This window comes from Gopherus flavomarginatus, chromosome 1 (assembly GCF_025201925.1).
Source record: "Gopherus flavomarginatus isolate rGopFla2 chromosome 1, rGopFla2.mat.asm, whole genome shotgun sequence".
NCBI lineage: Eukaryota > Metazoa > Chordata > Testudines > Testudinidae > Gopherus > Gopherus flavomarginatus.
The window spans coordinates 290252072-290270747 of NC_066617.1; the positions used below are offsets into that span (position 1 = coordinate 290252072).

Below are 18676 nucleotides of genomic sequence, written 5' to 3' on the forward strand. Positions count from 1 at the left end.
AATTTCTCATACCACGCCCTTGAGGTCTTATATACGTTTCTGTGGATGCCCTTGGCACCCTGGGTAATAGGGAAAATCAGACAGGATGCGGATACATTGATCCTGATAGCTTCTCACTGACAGAGACAATTCTGGCTAACAGATTTTCTCCAGATGTCAGCTCTCTGTCCTTGTATCACTTCAGGACTGTCCAAACAACATCACAGAGCTGGGGACAGATTGGGTCTGGATGTGGCTGGCTAAGGTCTACTAAAGAGCCTGTTCATTACAGGGATAAGAAATCCTCTTAGTTCTCCTCAAAGTGAAAAAAGATTTGCTGTCTGGACAACCCAGGATGACCATGACCCTTTGAAGGCCCCTTCCCCAAGATCCTTGACTACCTTCTGCAACTAAAACTCTCTGGCCTCTCCATTAGTTCAATCAAAATTCACCTTGCAGCAGTCTCAGTATGCCACATTCTGGTTCAGTCATGCTCTGTATTCTCCCACCTTTGTTTCTAGATTTTTAGAAGGGTTGAATTACACTTACCCCATCAGTTAGGGAGCTCCCTCCCTCTTGGGATCTCAACATTTTCCTTGCAGGTCTCAGGCAACTGAATTTGGACCCCCTCTCTGAATGTTCTCTTAACCACTTTACTCTCCAAATGGCCTTTTTGGTGGGTATCACAACAGCCAGATATGTCAGTGAACGCCAAGCTTTCATGGCTAATTGTATTGTTTCATCAAAAAGGTGGAGTTGAGACCTCATTCTAAGTTTATTCCCAAAGTTGTTTCACGTTTCAGTTGAAACCAAGCAATTAGTCTAAAGGTTTCTTTCCAAAATTCCATTTTTGTCCAGGAGAGAGAAAAGGCCATACTTTAGATGTTTCTAGGCCCTTGTTATATTCACTATTTACATGGCCTCCCATCTTTTTGTTAGTCTGAATAGCTCTGCTAAAGAATTAATTTCCCAATGTGTATGAATCTGTCATGTGGATGGCATATCCCTTCTACCAAACATTAAGGTTTCTTCAGTGAGAGCTCAGGATGCCTCTTCTGCATGTTTCAGAAATATCCCCATGCCTGAGATGTGCAAAACAGCTGCTTTGGGGTAATTTTCTCCTTTAAATACTATGCTCTTGACTTGACAGCAAGATTAGAAGCCAGGTTCGGAAAGGCAGTACTATAGTCATTAGTTATTAGCAGATAAGACTCCTCAATTCCACTTTCTAGATGAGAAACCGATTGCCAATCACCTAGAATGGGATCCACATAGATGCATACTCCAAAAACTACAGTTACTGTAACATAAATACCTGTTCTTTTTTATATTTACTAATAGTAGTACACTGTTCAATAGTGTTCCTATACAGTAGGGGTCGGTAACCTCTGGCACGCTGCTTGCCAGGGTAAGCACCCTGGCGGGCTGAGCCAGTTTGTTTACCTGCCGCATCAGCAGGTTCAGCTGACTGCGGCTCCCACTGACCGCAGTTCGCTGTCCCAGGCCAATGGGGGCGGTAGGAAGTCGCGGCCAGCACATCCCTCGCCTCTTCCCACCGCCCTCATTGGCCTGAGACAGTGAACCGTGGCCAGTGGGAGCCGTGGTCGGCCGAACCTGCCGACGTGGCAGGTAAACAAACTGGCCTGGCCAGCCAGGGTGCTTACCCTGGCGAGCCGCGTGCCAGAGGTTGCCGACCCCTGCTATAGAGAGAGGCAAGAAAGAATGACAAGCAAATGAGAATGGTAGAATGAAATTTGTAAAAATGGAGAAATATTTTACTTTATTTTTGCAGTTGTTTGAATTGGGTCCAGATGGGGGAGATCATGAGACTGATGGGGACCTTCTTGCTGAAACTGATGTCTTGGCATATGATTGTGCTGCTAGGTAAATCATTTTATTTACTTTCTCTAAAGAGGCTTACTGTCTTGTTAGTTTTGTTTTGGTATGCATTTTAAACATACTTTGAAGGTATGCTAAGTGATCTGTGTTGTTAGACTCTCTAACATGTGGTTCTGCATTTATTATCTTCAACAAAAAGAAAGGTAACAGTGAACATAGCAACCAAAAAACCAGAAACAAACCCCTGTTTAGATATTGTAGGGAGACTGAGATATCAAATGGAAAAGTGAAAGCCTTCCTCCTCCAGACCAACACAGCTGTAGCAGAAGGGCACTTTTTTATATATATATGCTAGAAGGTCCAAATGTGGAATGTATTGATACATTTCTCTGAACTGATTACATTGTATTGTGCTTTGATCCATTTTGGGAGTGGGGAAAAAGGAAGCATTCTTCACTGAAATATCAAGACAGCTGGAATTGGGAGACTTTTTAACAGGGGGAGGAGGGATGAATTTACACACATTTTAAGGAACTAGGAATGAGACATTTCTGTAACAATACTCAACTCAACTCACCCTCCAAAAGTACATCTGTACCTTTAAGTCTGGATTCTGGCATGCCCAGTTACCTAGTGATATATTCAGCCTCCCTTTGAACAGAAATTGTACTTAGATACTGAAAAGGAGTGTAACCAGGAGGGCATATAATTGCAAATAGAAAGTGCTCTACAAAAAACTGCTTTGACTGCCTTATTTATTGTCCGTGTGAATGAAAAACAACTTTTCTTAAAGTTCAATTGCAGCTGCTTTGGCCTTTCATGTACTTTCTGAATATAGGCAAGATTCTTTCCTATAACTTGTCCTTGGGTTATTGAAATACTGAATGGATTTAAAACAATCCACTTCCCATTTTTAATAACAAAACAAAACAGTCACTGGGTAGTAATAGCTTCAAATCAAGATAATGAGGTTGTCTAAAAGATAATTAATCTTACATTATATTCTTCAAATAAGAGGGGAGCTGCTAATTCCTAAATACTTGCCAAATGTAGGGACTGTCCTACTATGAACAATCAGTTATTCTGCCAATATTTTTCAGTTAACCCTCCTCCCCATTGTGAACTTTTTTTCCATAAATGTAATTTGAAAAGGTTCCTAGGCTTTTCTCTGGGGTCTGTTGGAGCTATTCAAAAGCACACCCAGTTTTCTGTTTCATTTGATATTGACTCAGTCGATTTTGCTTTCTTCATGGGGAATTGTGTCTAAATACCTGGCTGACTACCTTTCTCACAGTTTAATGTAGTTACCTAGACCTTGAATGTCATTCCAAGTCAATTGGAGTAGCTAGCTTTCTAACCAATGTCTGTTAATGAGATTTGCTAAACTTCCACATGGTCTTTGCACACTTACCAAGATATTGTTGCTTTGATTCATCTTTCAGACAAGAAACCAAATTTGGCTCAACAGAGTTACAGAATCTTTTTCTGTGTTAGTTGCTCACACCTGTCCTGCCTCCTAAAATTTTATTTCTGGGTGTCTCTCTCTTGCTCTCAGCATTTTTCAGAGGTATCTTATTTCGCCATATATTTGGAAGTATCCAAATCATACAATTTAAGTAATATTCATCCTGTTTGTTTCTTACTACCTTTTGCAAACTATTGAATTTTAATTTTAATAATATCTTAGTTTTTTTAGATTTGTGACAGGGCATGCATTATGCGTAGTATTTTAAGAGTAGGTTTATAAATTCCTATTTCTAAATATTCTTTAGAGAAGCACATCCCTCGCCCGCGTCGGTTCCCGCCGCCTCCATTGGCCTGGGACAGCGAACCACGGCCAGTGGGAGCCACGGTCGGCTGAACCTGCCGACGCTGCAGTAAACAAACTGACTCGGCCGACCAGGGTGCTTACCCTGGCGAGTCATGTGCCAGAGGTTGCCGACCCCTGATGTAGAATAATAATAAAAAAGGAAACCCCTCTGGCCGTACTCTCCAAGCAAAATTTCTATCACACTTAACATAAGCACCAATTCACACAATAATGTCTCCCCTACTAGTCTGAGTCCTAGGTCCCCAGTTTCCTGTCAGATGCACTTGATGATTAGTGAACCCCTAATCAATTAAACAGCACTGCTCCAAGCGCAAGCTTGGGAGTGGAGGCTACTGCTGCTAAGCCCAAGGACTCCTCATTTAATGGCTTCCCTGGAGAGTAGGCTGCACTCTCATGATCATGAGGACAGATCACTGTACAAGTCTCGTCATAAAAGATGACATCCCTTCCTGATCCCATCCAGGTTGGGTGAGCCTTTGCTCATGGATCGTAAGAGCTTGGGACCTCTGAAAACCCTCAGGCATCGATATCCATGGGCTTTAAGGATATGTCTACATAGCAAAGAAAAATCTGTGGCTGGCCTATGCCAGCTGACTCAGGCTTGGGCTTTGGGGCTGTTTCATTGCTATGTAAACTGCTGGAGCCCAGGTTCTGGGACCCTCCCACCTCATAGGAATAAAACAGCCCGAGCCTCACCAGCCCGAATTAGCTGGCAAGAACCAGCTGCAGTTGCTGTGTGAACATAACCATATCAGTCCAGGACCTGTCTTCTGTGCAGTACCAGGCACTTCCTTTGAAGAATCACCCAACTGTGAACTCTTGGGCACATTGGAATCATTGGTCCCATTCAGCAGAATGCCTCAAACACTGAGACATCTGGACATTTATACTTCACCGGAGGATATCTTCCTTCCTTATTCTCAGTCCCCTCTCTTCTTGGCCCATCCTCCCTAGGGCCATTTCCACACCAGAGGATGAAACTGTTTGGTGACACAGAAGATCTCTTCTCCAGCCCTTGGGCAGACATCTGCCGTTTGGTACTGACTGCCCCTCGAATAGGGAGAGAGCAATTTTCAGACTGACAAATCATATGTTCCAGCTAGTCACAGTCCTGGCACAGTTAAGGAGATCCAGACTCCCTCCTTGCAATTATGCTTTCCACAGGGTCCCCCTGAGCCAATTAACCCCTTCTTTAGCCTACTGGCACCCATGGGACCTGTATGGTGGATGCCCTGGATCCATCTTTGAGTCATGCCACAGCTCACCTACTTGGCATCTGTCAGAGTATGAGGTGGAGGATGTTGATCCATATCCGCAGGTACTGACTGGAATCTCATCCTTGTTCATGGATGAAGCAGTTATTCTATCCTCACTATCCCCACCACTGCTCCATAGACAGTACTAGGAGCTGCTGTGAAGGATAGCCAGTGAACTTGAGATCCTCTGGGAGGAGGTCCAGGACCTCTAACTCCAACTTTGCAGCCTATGTGCTCCCTGTTACTGAGGCTATCCTGGAGCCAGCGATAGTGGTCTGGCATACCCTAGTTTCTTTGTACACCCACACCCAAAGGTGCTGAGAGAGAATATTTTGTCCTTGATAAGTGAGCCAAATTTCTTTTCTCCCATCCAGTTCCCAACTCCTTGTTGGTATAAGCAGTCATGAAGAGACCAATGTCACAACATCAGAAAACCATCCCAGCTGACAAGGGCTCAAAGAGGTTGGACCTTTTGGGAAGAGAGGTCATCCCCCCCGCCGCCCCCCCAAGCCTACAATTCTATATTGCTAACTTTCAGGCCTCATTAGCAAAATACTATTTTAACAGTTGCTCCAGGTTGCTGGACTCTAAAGACAAGCTTCCCCTGAGGACAGAGTTCAGTTTCAATCCTTCATCAAGGAAGCTAAACCAGTGAGGAAAAAATATCCTTATAAGCTATTACTTATGCAGTGGACACAGCATCTAGAAGCATAGCCACTGGCTTAGGTATGAAGTGTAAGTCTTGGCTTCAATCTTCCGGGTTCCCTGCAGAGGTCCAGAACACCATAAAGTGACCTACCTTTTGAGGAGTCAGATTTGTTTAACAGGAAGATGGATGAGGCCCTACACTCTACTCCCTGGGAATTTGTACTCCGACCCTGAAGAGAAAAAAATCACAGGCAGGTATATGAACCAGGCTGCCTCCTCCACAAACATTCTGTCATCAGTGTCCAGTTGAGACTCCTCATAAATGACAGAAATTAGAGACCTCACTTTTCAGTTCCCTCTGCTGCCACGACGTTTGCCCATTCCCAGCCACCTGCCCAGGACACTCTTTGGTGCGTCTGTTGAGAACTGCCAGCCATTACTGATGACACCCACTTCTTTCCTGCTTATCTTTGGGGGCCATCTCTCACTTTTTCCCACCACAGTTGAAACTCTGTCACCACAGACAGTTGGATTTTAGAAATTATCAAGGTTACTCCATTGAATTTCTCTCCTGCCCTTCTCTACAAACTTTCTTCCTGGCCCCTCTTCAGGGATGACTCTCATGAAGAGATTCTTCAACAAGAGGCAGACTCTCCCTTCCAATGAAGGGCAATAGAGTGAATACCACCTCAGTATCATGTGGAGAGGCTTTTATTCCCCTCATTTCTTAATCCTCCCCAAAAAAGACACAGGAGAGACCCCGATTTGAGACCTTCATAAATGCAGCATCTTTATTCCAAAGTTGAAATTCAGGATGGTTACACTAATATCAGTAATTCCACAGGAGGTAATATGGTTTGTGGCTCTCAACTTGAAGGACACCTGTTTTCATGTAGATAGTCATCTGTCCCATAGAAAGTTCCTTTGGTTCATGATAGGTCAGGAACACTTCCAGTTCATAGCCCTTCTTTTTGGATTGGCAAAAGCACCCAGAATATTTGCTAAAGTTTTCTCTGTGGTGGCAGCCCATATGAGACATCAGAGTTGCACAGTTTTCTTCTAATTGGACAATTGGGTCCTAGTAGGACAGATCAGTGACTTTGTTCCCACTCCATCTTCTAGCAGCCTTGGGTGTCTGTGTGATTAAATAAGTCTGTTTTAACCTCTAGAGCCACACTGGATTCCCTTTCAGCAAGAGCTTTCCTCCCACAGAAAGATTTCTGTTTTAATGAACAATCTAATAGTACGGATTAGTCGCCAAAGACTATGGTCAGTGTGCCTTTCTCTCTTGAGTCACGTGATCTCATGTACTTATGACACCATTTGCCAGGCTTCATCTACAATCCCGACTGGCCTGGCTTCCATCTGTCTGCTCACCAGACAAGGACCACATGAGCACCAGAGTGACGGTACCCACAAGGGTCATTGCCTCTCTTACTTGGTAATCGAACCTGGATCAAGTGAGAGTAGGCTTCCTCTTCAGCGCCCCCACCCACAGTGCTACCATAGTAATGGACACATCCCTCTACGGTTGGGGGACTGACCTGAATAACTACATTGTACAAGGTCCTTACTCCACAGGAGGCCAGACAGTACATCAGCTTGCTGGAACTAAGAGCAGTCTGTGTGGCATGTAGGGCTTTTCTCCCATTCATTCATTCTCTCCTTGTCCAAGTAATGTCAGAACAAGGCTTTTTATATTAACAAACAAGGTAGAGCAAGATTCCTTCACCTCTGCATAGAAGCAGTCAGGCTTTGGAAATGGTGCATCAGAAACCACATCACTATCTAAGCCACTTACCTTCCAGGTATTCAAAATTCTGTAGCAGACAACCTGAGTAGACACTTTTTTCTGCAGACCACGAGTGGGAAATACACGGTTCTGTCCTGAGTGAGAGATTCAGTCAGAGGGGAGCACCTCAGTGGGATTTCTTCACACCCAAAACAAAGAAGAAATTGTCTCTCTATTGTTCCAGAGCAGCTATGAGCCATGACTCTCAGGGCAATATTTTCTTGCCGTAATAGATAACAGACCAATTCAGATATGCATTTCTGCCCACTTACCTGCTACCATAGGTCTTGAGAAAGGTCCTTCAGGACAAGGTCAGAGTCATTCTCCTAGTACTCAACCAGCCCACATCATTTTCATTCCCAGACCTTCTGAGAATGTCAGTCAGTCCTCATGTCAGGATCCGTTCCTTCTCAAATATCCTTACTCTGGGATGTCAGATTTTACTGCCTTCCTATCGAAATCCAGTTCACTTCGTGGTTTGATGTTTGAATGGACATCAGATCTTGAATACTCTTGTTCAACAGCTGTTCAAATCATTCTTAATCAAAATAGGAAAGATTCCGCCAGGAGTTGCTATGGAGCTAAATTGAAACGTTTCTCTACCTGGGCACAGTCTTCCTCAGACTTTGCTGGTGTCCCAGTTGTTTTAGATTATCTCAGTGTTTACAGGTACACTAACACATGATGGTGACAATGGACCAGCTCAGTCTGTGGCAGGACTTTCCACTGCCCCCTAGGCCAGATGAAGGGTTAAAGCAAGATATCCTAACATTTATAGACTGAAACAAACAATCTGGGATAAGCAATTTACGGATCATCTTACATGTTCCATGACATGTTTGTTACCTGCCCTTGTACTTTGCTCTTGATGTTTCAGATAAAATATTTCTATTCATCATTTTTGTCAAATTATTTTATCGTATGCTACGTTGGTGTGTTCTAGTTCTGCTCTGCTGGAATGTGTTTACATATTCAGTGTGTTTTTGCAATGCTATTAATATTGGTGCTGAGTTCATGTACTGGACATTGGCTTGCAGGCAAGCACCTGTTTTTGACGGGGTCTGACTGTTGCTCATAGCATAATGTATGCTGACCTAGATTCAGGCATCAGGCCTTGCTCCCTTACTGACCAGAGCAAGGGCTGCTCCAGGCTAGGGTGGACACATGACTCCAATTCGCCTGTAAAGAATCAGTTGAAGCTGTTAGGCTAATGGGAACACCTGACTCCAATTAACCTGCAAAGAGTCAGGTGAGGCTGTTAAGCACCTGACTTAATTTAAGGCCCCTCTGATACTATAAAAGGGCTCACTCCGGTCAAGCCAAAGAGAGCCAGGGAGCCAGAGGAGAGGAAGTGCAGCTGAGGAGCTGGGGAATGAAGACACCGTGAAACCACTGGAAAGAGAGCCCTAAGGTAAGGGTGAAGAAGGCATTGAGAGAGGGAAGCGGGGAAGTTGTGAGGAAGTGGCCCAGGGAAATGTAGCAACTCTCGCAGTGAAAGGTCGGCTGCCAACAACAGCTGCTACCATTAGAGTCCCTGGGCCAGAACCCGGAGTAGAGCGTGGGCCCGGGTTTCCCCCAACCTGCCACTATAGAAACACCTCCTGGGAAGGGAAGACAGACCTCTCTCAGGACAGGAGACTTAACTGTTGAGTAAGCCTGTAGGGACAACAGAGACTATGGGAGTTCTCTCACCAACTTCCTTGCTGGCTTATGATGAAAAGGACTCTGTAGACTGTACCCTGGCCCTAGAGAGAGAAGGGCTATGTGGAGGGTCGCAGTGAGCCTCTGAGGCTAGCATAAACTGCCTGGAAGCGCAGGACCCACAGAACAAGGTTAGAGCTCTGCCAGAGCATACTTCACACCTGTTTCTCACGCGCATCAAACTTCTACACCAACCTGCCATTCATTTATTACTTCATACCCTCATGAATAAGTCACAGGTATTCTGGCTCATCCCCATTCTTTTTCAACCTGCTGTCTTTAGTCAATCCCTGCTCAATCACCAGTTCATGAACTGATTCCAAAAACATTCCCAACTCAGTCATAACTTCATTCACTCACTATTAACCCCATCATCAGATTATCAGTTCGCTTTTCCTTCTCTTTCCCCTCACCTAATTCATTAGTTCTCTTCACAGCTCCACTAAATCTGTTCCCATACAGTTGTCTCTCTTTGAAGTTGTGTAGCTGTCTCAACTCCTTGCCCATTGTTGGGCCACCTCATAATACATGGTTGCCGCTTTGTGTCTTTCCCTAGTCATGTCTCAGTTCTTCCTCTCATAGCAGGTGTTTCACCTTTGCTTCATTTGCAACATTGCATCCATCCCCTAGATTGTGGAGGGACTGGGGGTTCTGTCCCTTTCCTTTGTCTAGGAAGGGTCCAGGTAAGGAGCCAGATATCTTCTGTTCTCTCTGTGCCCAGAGAGTGGACTTCCAGAACTGGGTGAGTGCAGTTGGCAGCTTTAGAGCAGTACCATTGTTAAGCTGCACATTGTCAAAATACTCTGGGCCTGGCCTCAGCCAGTTAGGATATGAAGAACAACCATGTTTTGGTCCAGGAGAGCGGGAAGCCTGGAGGAAATGCTGATCATCATTCCTTAGTCCCTATATGCATAAGGTAGGAGGAATCAAGGAGGAGTCAGGTAGCTCAGAGGATTCAGCAGGTGTCATTGCAGGGGCTTCTTCACTCACTCATCTGCTGAACTAAGGTAAAGTGAGAAAAAGTCCTCTTAGAGGCCCAAATTTGTAATAACAGCTCTCTTACCATCTGTCACAGCAGCAGGGCTACATTCAGTTCACATTTCTAAGGTTAGAAGATGCCTTAAAAAAGGTTAATTAGTTATTCATGGGGGAAAGGATAGCTCAGTGGTTTGAGCATTGGCCTCCTAAACTCAGAGTTGTGAGTTCAGTCCTTGAGGGGGCCATTTAGGGGTCTGGGGCAAAAATCTGTCTGGGGATTGGTCTTGCTTTGAGCAGGGAGTTGGACTGGATGGTCTCCTGAGGTTCCTTCCAACCCTGATATTCTATGAAATTCTAGTCCCATTGAAGTCCACTGTATTCATTATTAATCCAATCATCAGAATTAAATGAGACCAGGATTTTAACTTGTACATATTTTCTATGTGTTCCATATTTGTGTATCTTGACACCCTTTCATGTCACGTTCTTAGTTCCTTTCATGTGAGTATGTTTATATTAACATATTCCTTAGAATTTGTGTGATATTCTGAAATTCTTTATAAAAAGACCTGTTTCCCTGAAATACTGTAAAGCTGTAGTAAAAATGTGCATTGTCCATGTTCTTTACTATGCATTATTGCAAATAATGTTAATATTCTGTTTTTTGTTAAACTAACTGCATTCATTAGCCTATTCAACATTTTAAATCTGTAGTTGATTTTCAGGACATTGACTATGTTTTAAGAACAATTCCAAGTTTAGTTTAGTGGATGTCCTGCCTTTCTGAAAAAAACAAACGAAACAAAACAACCACACACCACCAGCACAATGCAAAGTAGTGTAAAGTTGAGAGTGGAAATAGATAGATATTTCATTTTATCATCATCCTTCTGGTTCATTTGGGTTTAGGATATTTACTTTGGATTGTCTTTTTTTCAAGTTGATTGTTGAATTTCATATAATTTAATTTGTAAATTAATTCAGGCATTTTTTCAAACTTTGCTTCCCCCAGAGAAAAATATGCAATGATGTTTGATGAACCAGTTCTCTTGCAAGCTGGTTGGTGGTATGTAGCCTGGGCACGAGTGTCAGGCCCTAGCAGTGATTGTGGATCTCACGGACAGGCCTCTATTACAACAGATGATGGGTAATTTATTTTTGTGTCTCTCATATATTTGTATGAAAGAAAGCATCTCATATTACTTGAACGAAAGTTGTTTTTTTCTTTCAGCGTTGTTTTCCAGTTTAAGAGTTCCAAGAAATCAAATAATGGTACAGATGTTAATGCAGGACAGATCCCTCAGTTACTATACAGGTAATATTTTCATCCATTTTTGGGTCAGGTTGTGGAATCTTTTTTTTTTAATGGAAGTACTGTAAAGATAAGCCTACAGTGCATGTTAGGGCCTTTTTGTGGGTTAGGAAACTGATGTTTGAAAACTTGTGGGAAAATTAAGTTATAGCTGAAAAGACATGAAGTAAAGTATGTGTCATACCAAAAGTTATTTTCATCTGGTTTTAAAAGGTTGTTGTGGTGTGTTAAGTATTTAAATTTTGTATTTAAATGTTCACAATATTTTATCCTTAGTTTAGCTGCTAGTTTTGTGTATATTGGTCTTTTCCCCTAAAATAGTGTATTTTTGTGACAGATTGAAGGTCTTTAATGTTTTGGCAGGCTTATTGCTGTAGGCTGTTTCTCAAAAACTACCATACAGAATTTCCTGCTGCAGTGCTTCTTAGAGAAAATACTGAAATGATGCTTACCACAGGCCTTGACTATGTATTTTTGTATTATGTTTGGCATGTAGTTGGGTTTAAAGCTTATGGGCAAACAGCAGATACTGCAATTTATCACCATTTTGTTCTGTGGTTCACAGAGCTTCAGCTGTAAGTATTTTAGGCCTCAATCATAAGACTTTGCATTTGATTCTGAGTATGTTGGATTTCTTGGCGCACATTCAATGACCAGTAGACAACAAGAGTTGTCAGTAAAGCCTAAGCCAGTCTCTCTCAAACAGTAAGCAACTCTGGATTTTTTTCAGTGTCTTTCAGACTTGTGCCCTGATCCTAATTGGTACCTCTAAGTGCTACCACAAAACAAACAGTAAATATGTATGACAGGAAAATATTGCTTAGTTGGGAGTGTTATTGAGTGTTGCTTTTCACCTTGTGCATACAACAATGTTAGCTAAGATCAGAGTGTTATTTGGGGATTTCCTTGGTGTGAGTGAATTGACACCTTAAAGTGTGATAGGTATAAAAATTGAAATATGGGCTACAAAAATCTTGCGTAGGGCATATCTGCATGTACAGTGGTGAAGCTGAACTGACACTGCTGCAGTGCGTCTAGTGAAGATGCTCTATGCTGATAGGAGAGGTCTTCCATCGGCATAATAAAACCACCTCCGCAAATGGCAGAAGCTGTGTCAGCAGGAGAAGCTCTCCTGCCATCATAACACTGAGCACACGATCACTTATATCGGCATAACTTAGGTTTCTTGTGGGGAGGTTTCTTCACACCTCTGAAGGACATAAGTCATACCGACATAAGCTGTATTGTAGAAGTAGCTTTAGGGTTCTTGTTGTTTTGTGAATCTTGCCTGCTGTTTTACTTTGATTCCAATCTCTCTCTCGTTCTCTGAAAGGTCAAATGAATGTGACCAATTGAGTTTACATACATGTTTAGTTAGTTCATTTAAAACTAGCAAATGAGTGAAAAGTTTGCAATTCACAAAGATATCGCTGAAGTAAAGACTGTTTTTAAAAAAAATTAGCCTCATCAGCTATGCACCGTACTGTCCTCTTCAAAAGAGAATTTTCCATTTGTGTAACTTTCTTAGGATGTAATATATTCCCTAAATATATGCCACTCTAGATTCACAGTGCTGGGAAGGGTGGTCAGACTTTAAAAAGATACTGAGGCAGCAGTGAATAATTGTCTTTGGTTGATATTCTCTTAAGTGTTCCCTGTGTTATATTTTCTTCTCTTCCTAATCACATTATTTTGAGCTTTCTGTTTTGAGGCCCAGCCCTTCTCCTAGCCTTGGAGGTTTCCAAGCCTCCTTTCACAAACTCAAGGGACTCCAGATCTCCTTTCCCTCTTGTTTTGAGTCTTCTCAGAGTCCTTAGTCTACTCCTCTCCACATTTTCTTACTCCAGTGCTTTCTTTTTGAAATGTTACATGAAATGCTCCATTCAGTGAACTTGCTAGCCAGGAGAGCTTTTGTTAGCCTGTCATTTTCCCGATTATCTGCTCTTTCAGAAGGCCTTGCATCTCTTTCCCAGCCTTTTCTATTTCATTATTCATTCAGTAAATCTCCCGTCCCCCCCATTTCAGATACTCTGTCTCCTCTGAGGCAAAAAGTGGAAGACAAAGCTCAGACACATTAATCTACCTTTAAAGAATAAAAAAAAAGTCTAGGAAGCTTAAAACAACAACAAAGTATCAAGCCTGAAAGCCAAGATTGGAGAAGCTCGCTCTGTCTTTACAAGAAAGAGAAATTTCCTGCAAAGTTTCAAGATTCAGCTGGATACCTATATATAGAGAAAGTAATATTTCAAGAGAGTAAAATTGATAGTTGTATTTCCAATGTCAATTAATTCTATATTTTACTTTATATTACAGAAATAAAAATCCACCTATCCAGGTGCTAGGCACTTTTGAAGCAACTTTTAAAAGTACAGTAATATGGGTGAGTGGCACACCACTGATTTGGTTGACATAATGTACCCTCTGCACACCTGCATATTATTTGAAAACTTACTATGTTTTCAGTGAGGGTGAGATGTGATGTGGAAATGTCAAGTGGTGCTATTTCCATAAAATGGACATAAACAACAGCATAACATGTTAAAATAACCACTTTGAAATATTTGCATTCGTTTCTATTAGTTTAATGACTGTATTATTTCAAGACATAAGGTTGGATTTCTTTGTGACCTCAAAGCATCACATCAATCTAAAGGGTAAAACAAAATCTAATATGGAATTTGTACAGGTATCATTGAAATGATGACATTTCTAGTCAATATCATCATCTTGTTCATCATTTTTATGTACTCTGTCAAGAGTGCATAGGTTACCACAGTCTTCATTGTCTTAGCATGTACATAGTTCTGTGCAGGGAGGATTGTTGTGACTACAGGCACAGTTGATTGTCCTTAGGGGTCCAGGCAAAAAGAAGATCTTGAAGCTAAGGTACTATTAGGCCCTTGAAAAATACAGGATGTAGTTCATCATCCACATTTTTCCATCCATGTTGCAAGGATGATCCAATATCTGGTTTACCTCAGCTCAAAGAAATCCAAATCTTTGTTTGCTGATATGCTCTTCAAAACTATCTTCACATGGGGGGGAATTTGGACAGTGACTTGTTCTTTTTGATGGCTAGATTGAGGTGCAATCGAGTCAGGTCTCTATGGGTCTCACTTTCTTAATTTCTCTGGTCATACAGCACTGCTGCCAACTTCTTTGCCTCAGAAATTGCAGCTTATCCATCTCTCTCCCCCAGTTTGACAGGATCTTTGAAGAGGTAAGCTCCTTTTCTTTTGACAACATTAAACACAGATTTTTCCCAATACCAAATAGGGATGACAGAGTCCCATCCTGTGGTGTTTATAGCAAGAAGTATGTTGCAGAAGTCAGGAGTGAGTGTATTATACATTGCATGTGCAGGTTACGAAGTGACGCTTTTCAGTTGTGCTGGTAATGGTGCCTATTCCAATCCAGGTTATTGGTGTGTTCCATTTTTGGAAAGTAGTGAAGAGCAAGGATCAAAACATCTGTACTGTCTGACCTAATTACTGTACGTTTGACACCAAGGGACCCAAGAGCCGTATTGGCACGTACAGCATGCAGAAACATCATTGTGTTCACTACCTCTTGAATGCTGTACAAGTCTTGGGCTTCTTCAGCACCTCTACTGTTGATGGACTTTGCTACTTCACCATTGAAAAAGCCTCGAGCTAGGAGGAGTGTTTGTGCTGGGTGTGGTTCGGCACTCTCAGGTGCATTGTGAACCATATATTCACAGTGGAATTTTACAAGTGACTACTTGTTGGGTGCCATGTTTCGAAACTTTTTCCGTGAAGACATAGGAAATCCACCAATCACCTGGTATTTCTTCCATCCAACTTTAGATCCTGTCTGGTGCCGTCTTTCTGCACTTTTCAGAGTTGTTATCGTCATATCAGTCAGACTTCAATTACAGAATTAGCTTTGTCAAATCCTGTTAGGACCTACATTAAATACTTAGGAGCCAATTCATGAAATGAGTGGAATTTGTCTCCCAGCCATTGTTTGTATGACAGCCATAGCATCTCTGATATACACTGGTTTCTTTGTTGCATGCTCTTAGCTCCTGGATTCTTTCAGCTTGAAAGCTTCTAGCTGATGTCAAAATTCAGCTCTGTCTGTTCTTATCATTGTTCCATCAGCATGAAAGCATGGATCCCATTGGATGATTAAGACCAGTTGCATTTGAAACATCATCTCTGCATCTTGCTGAAGACAGGGCTTTATGGGAAACAATTTTTGGATTGATAGCTGCCATGATTGTCCCTCCCTGTTGGATTTAAATTTTGTCATCTTGATCATATTAGCAAATGTTTTGATGCCAGATTTCTTGACTGGACTGAAGAAGCCATGTGTCTTATCAGAAGCAAGTGCATTTCTCACAAAATTCTCCATTTGTTCTTCGCCAACATCTATTTTCACTAGATGCTCTTGTACATCTGATGTTACATGCTGTCCATTAGATATGTTGATAAGCACCTCTGGATGTGATACAAGGTCAAATGGGTTTGTCATATTGATGACATTTTTCACAATAACTGTAATTGGTGTTCACACCTCAACTGCTAGAAGAGGGCCTCATCCTCCCTGATTGAACTAACCTCGTTATCTCCAGACTGATTCTGGCCTGCATATTTATACCTGCCTCTGGAAATTTCCATTACATGCGTCTGACGAAGTGGATATTCGTCCATGAAAGCTTATATTCCAATACATCTGTTGGTCTGTAAGGTGCCACAGGACTCTTCGTTGCTGTTTGTAATATGCTCTTCGTCCCTTTTGAATACAGAGACAAGGGGTGGTTTGTGGATTTTGTCTTCACTAACACTGCTCTACAGCCAAAATGCTTCTGAAATAAATGTAGTTCAACTTTGCTAATTCTGGGTCACTGAGAACGAAAATGATGCTTAAAATTGTTGATTGGCTCTAGTTTTCAAGATATGCTATTGGGTCAGTATATACGACCCTTGACTTGGGAATGGCAGAGGATAAGTGAGTTATAAAGGGAAGGGATCTCAATTTAAACCAGAAATGACTAAAATACATCTTTGACTGGATCTATGAATAAATCTATGACTGGGTTTGGACAGTACTTGCTTTAGAGGCAAAACAATGAATGATGCAATCTGAAGCTGGTATTGCATCATACATGATATGAATTGCGTCATGTTATTCCTGGAAGTCACGGATGATGCAATCATAACGAAGCTTACATCACTCTGCTGAACAAATTGCCCTCTATCAGCTCTAGAAATCATACAGTGTCGTGCCCTCTTATTTGTCAGTGTTTGATTTTGCAAAGGGACACATTCTGTTTAGCCAAAGTGAGCAGAGATGCCTCATACTTGTGTGAACAGTGCAGATAACTTCTGCTATGTTTGTGGTGAAGTGACTTTTGCATCACACAAGCGCAGTATAACCACTATTGTTAAGAAAGCCTATCACCTTTATTTTGGTTGCAAAATTGGAGATCAGGACAAGAGGTGGGCCCCACACTTATGCTGCAAGACTTGTGCAACAAATCTTTGCCAATGGTTGAACAGGAAAAGGAAATCTATGCCTTTTGCAGTGCCAATGATTTGGAGAGAACCAACAGATCCTCCCAGCAATTGTTACTTCTGCATGGTGCCTCCAGTTGGGAAAGGTGTGTCAAAGAAGAAAAAGTGGACCGTGCATTATCCAAACATTCCATCAGCTATACGCCTAGTACCCCACTGAGAAGGACTGCCGGTTCCTGATGCACCAGAATCCTTCTCACTTGAGTCAGACGAGGAAGAGGATGAAACTTCTGGTCCTGAACCATCCATGTCACAGGACCCACATTTTCTCCCATCCTCCTCCTCTGAACCACACCTCATAAGACAAGGTGAACTGAATGACCTTATCAGGGATTTGGAACTACCCAAGAGTAAGGCAGAGCTGTTGGGCTCCAGACTACAGCAGTGGAATCTCCTGGCAGGCTATCAGGGCAAATGGAGCCCATCAATGCTTGCAGACTATTGCTGGACAGTGACAAGTGATGCTCCATTTAATGAATACAGGAGACAAGCCAAGAAGCGCCGAGTAGACACTGAATAGGACTAAACTATGTACATAATAGTTTTTTGCCTTTTTGTTTCATAATAAATTTTATTTATATAACCCTTTTGTTGATTTTTAAAATGTTACATAAACAGGACAGGTGAAATATTATCATGTAAAGCAACCATAAACACATGAAAAGACCTAGGTTTACAATTTATGAATAAAACTCTACTATCTACACAATATACATAGACATAAAATGTAAAACCTTAAATATCTTAGAAACAGTAGCCAATCAGTTGTTTTAATTGTCATATTTGAATTCAGCACATCAAAATACATAATAAATAGCACATTTTATCTCTGAAGCAGATGACTTCTCAAAAATTGTAGACCAGTGTAATTTTTGTTAGGACAGTTCTTTCTCTCATAATTTTTGCATATTCACCCAGGACATGTCTGTGAGGGTCCATCTAACCAGGGCTTACCCTTTTCTTGTCGGTCCTACAATTCCACTGCTGACCTTTTAGCGTCTATGACAGTTTTCTCTGTCCCCATGTCACTCTTAATTCCACTGAAAGAACCAGGAGTCTCATGCACATCAAATTCTGCAGATTTAAAGGCACCATGGACTATTTCAGGGAGATTTAACAGATCAGGAATGGAGGTTGGTATCCACCTGGCATAGCTGGGCCTGCTTGCTGTAAAGAAGTATGGCAACATGTCATGCTGTGTATAGGTGAGGTTTCCAAACCCCTCTTTGCACAGACATTTAGAAGTAGTATCTGCATAATCTGGATAAATTGATCCCAGAACTTGAATGTTGGAGACTGGACATACCACTATGTATAAAGTTCCTCTAGTTGTGTTAGTATATGCTGAGATACAGCATCACCAAACTCTTTAATGAAGTATTGTTGTAAGGACTTAATGTCTTCAGACTCAAGTACATATTTTGGCAGCCAATATTTGCCAGACAAATGCTGGAACTGTACAAGTATCCTCTCCCAGCTCGTACCATGTAACAAATAAAATTTCAGAGCGCTTGGGGTCTCAGATGCTAGAGTCAAGCTATACAGAGCATGGGTTGAATTGCTTTCTAGAAAGTGTTTGATCTGCAGTACAGATTGCATACATATCAGACTCAATAAGAAAATATAGCAATCCTGCATCTCCCCCAAATTTCCCAATATATACAATAAAGCAGCACAAGGTGTGAAAGCCACCCAGGTGAATCATATTGGTATCAAGTTTTTTTTCCAATTGCTAAGCAACAGCATGCTGCTGCTCCGTGGTCTGAACAGCATGGTGCTGTCCTAGAATTGCTGACATTT

General features: G+C 41.9%; 1 protein-coding gene across 14 annotated transcripts in view; it reads left to right on the forward strand.

The window, feature by feature from the left end:
- Window positions 1-18676, forward strand: part of MYCBP2 (MYC binding protein 2) — a 445111-nt gene that overhangs the window by 183169 nt on the left and 243266 nt on the right. For all 14 annotated transcript variants that reach the window (XM_050946493.1, XM_050946502.1, XM_050946519.1 and 11 more), the window contains 3 exons: window positions 1772-1863; window positions 11037-11171; window positions 11256-11339. In XM_050946493.1, coding sequence (XP_050802450.1) covers window positions 1772-1863; window positions 11037-11171; window positions 11256-11339 — 311 coding nt within the window. The remainder of the gene's footprint in view (window positions 1-1771; window positions 1864-11036; window positions 11172-11255; window positions 11340-18676) is intronic.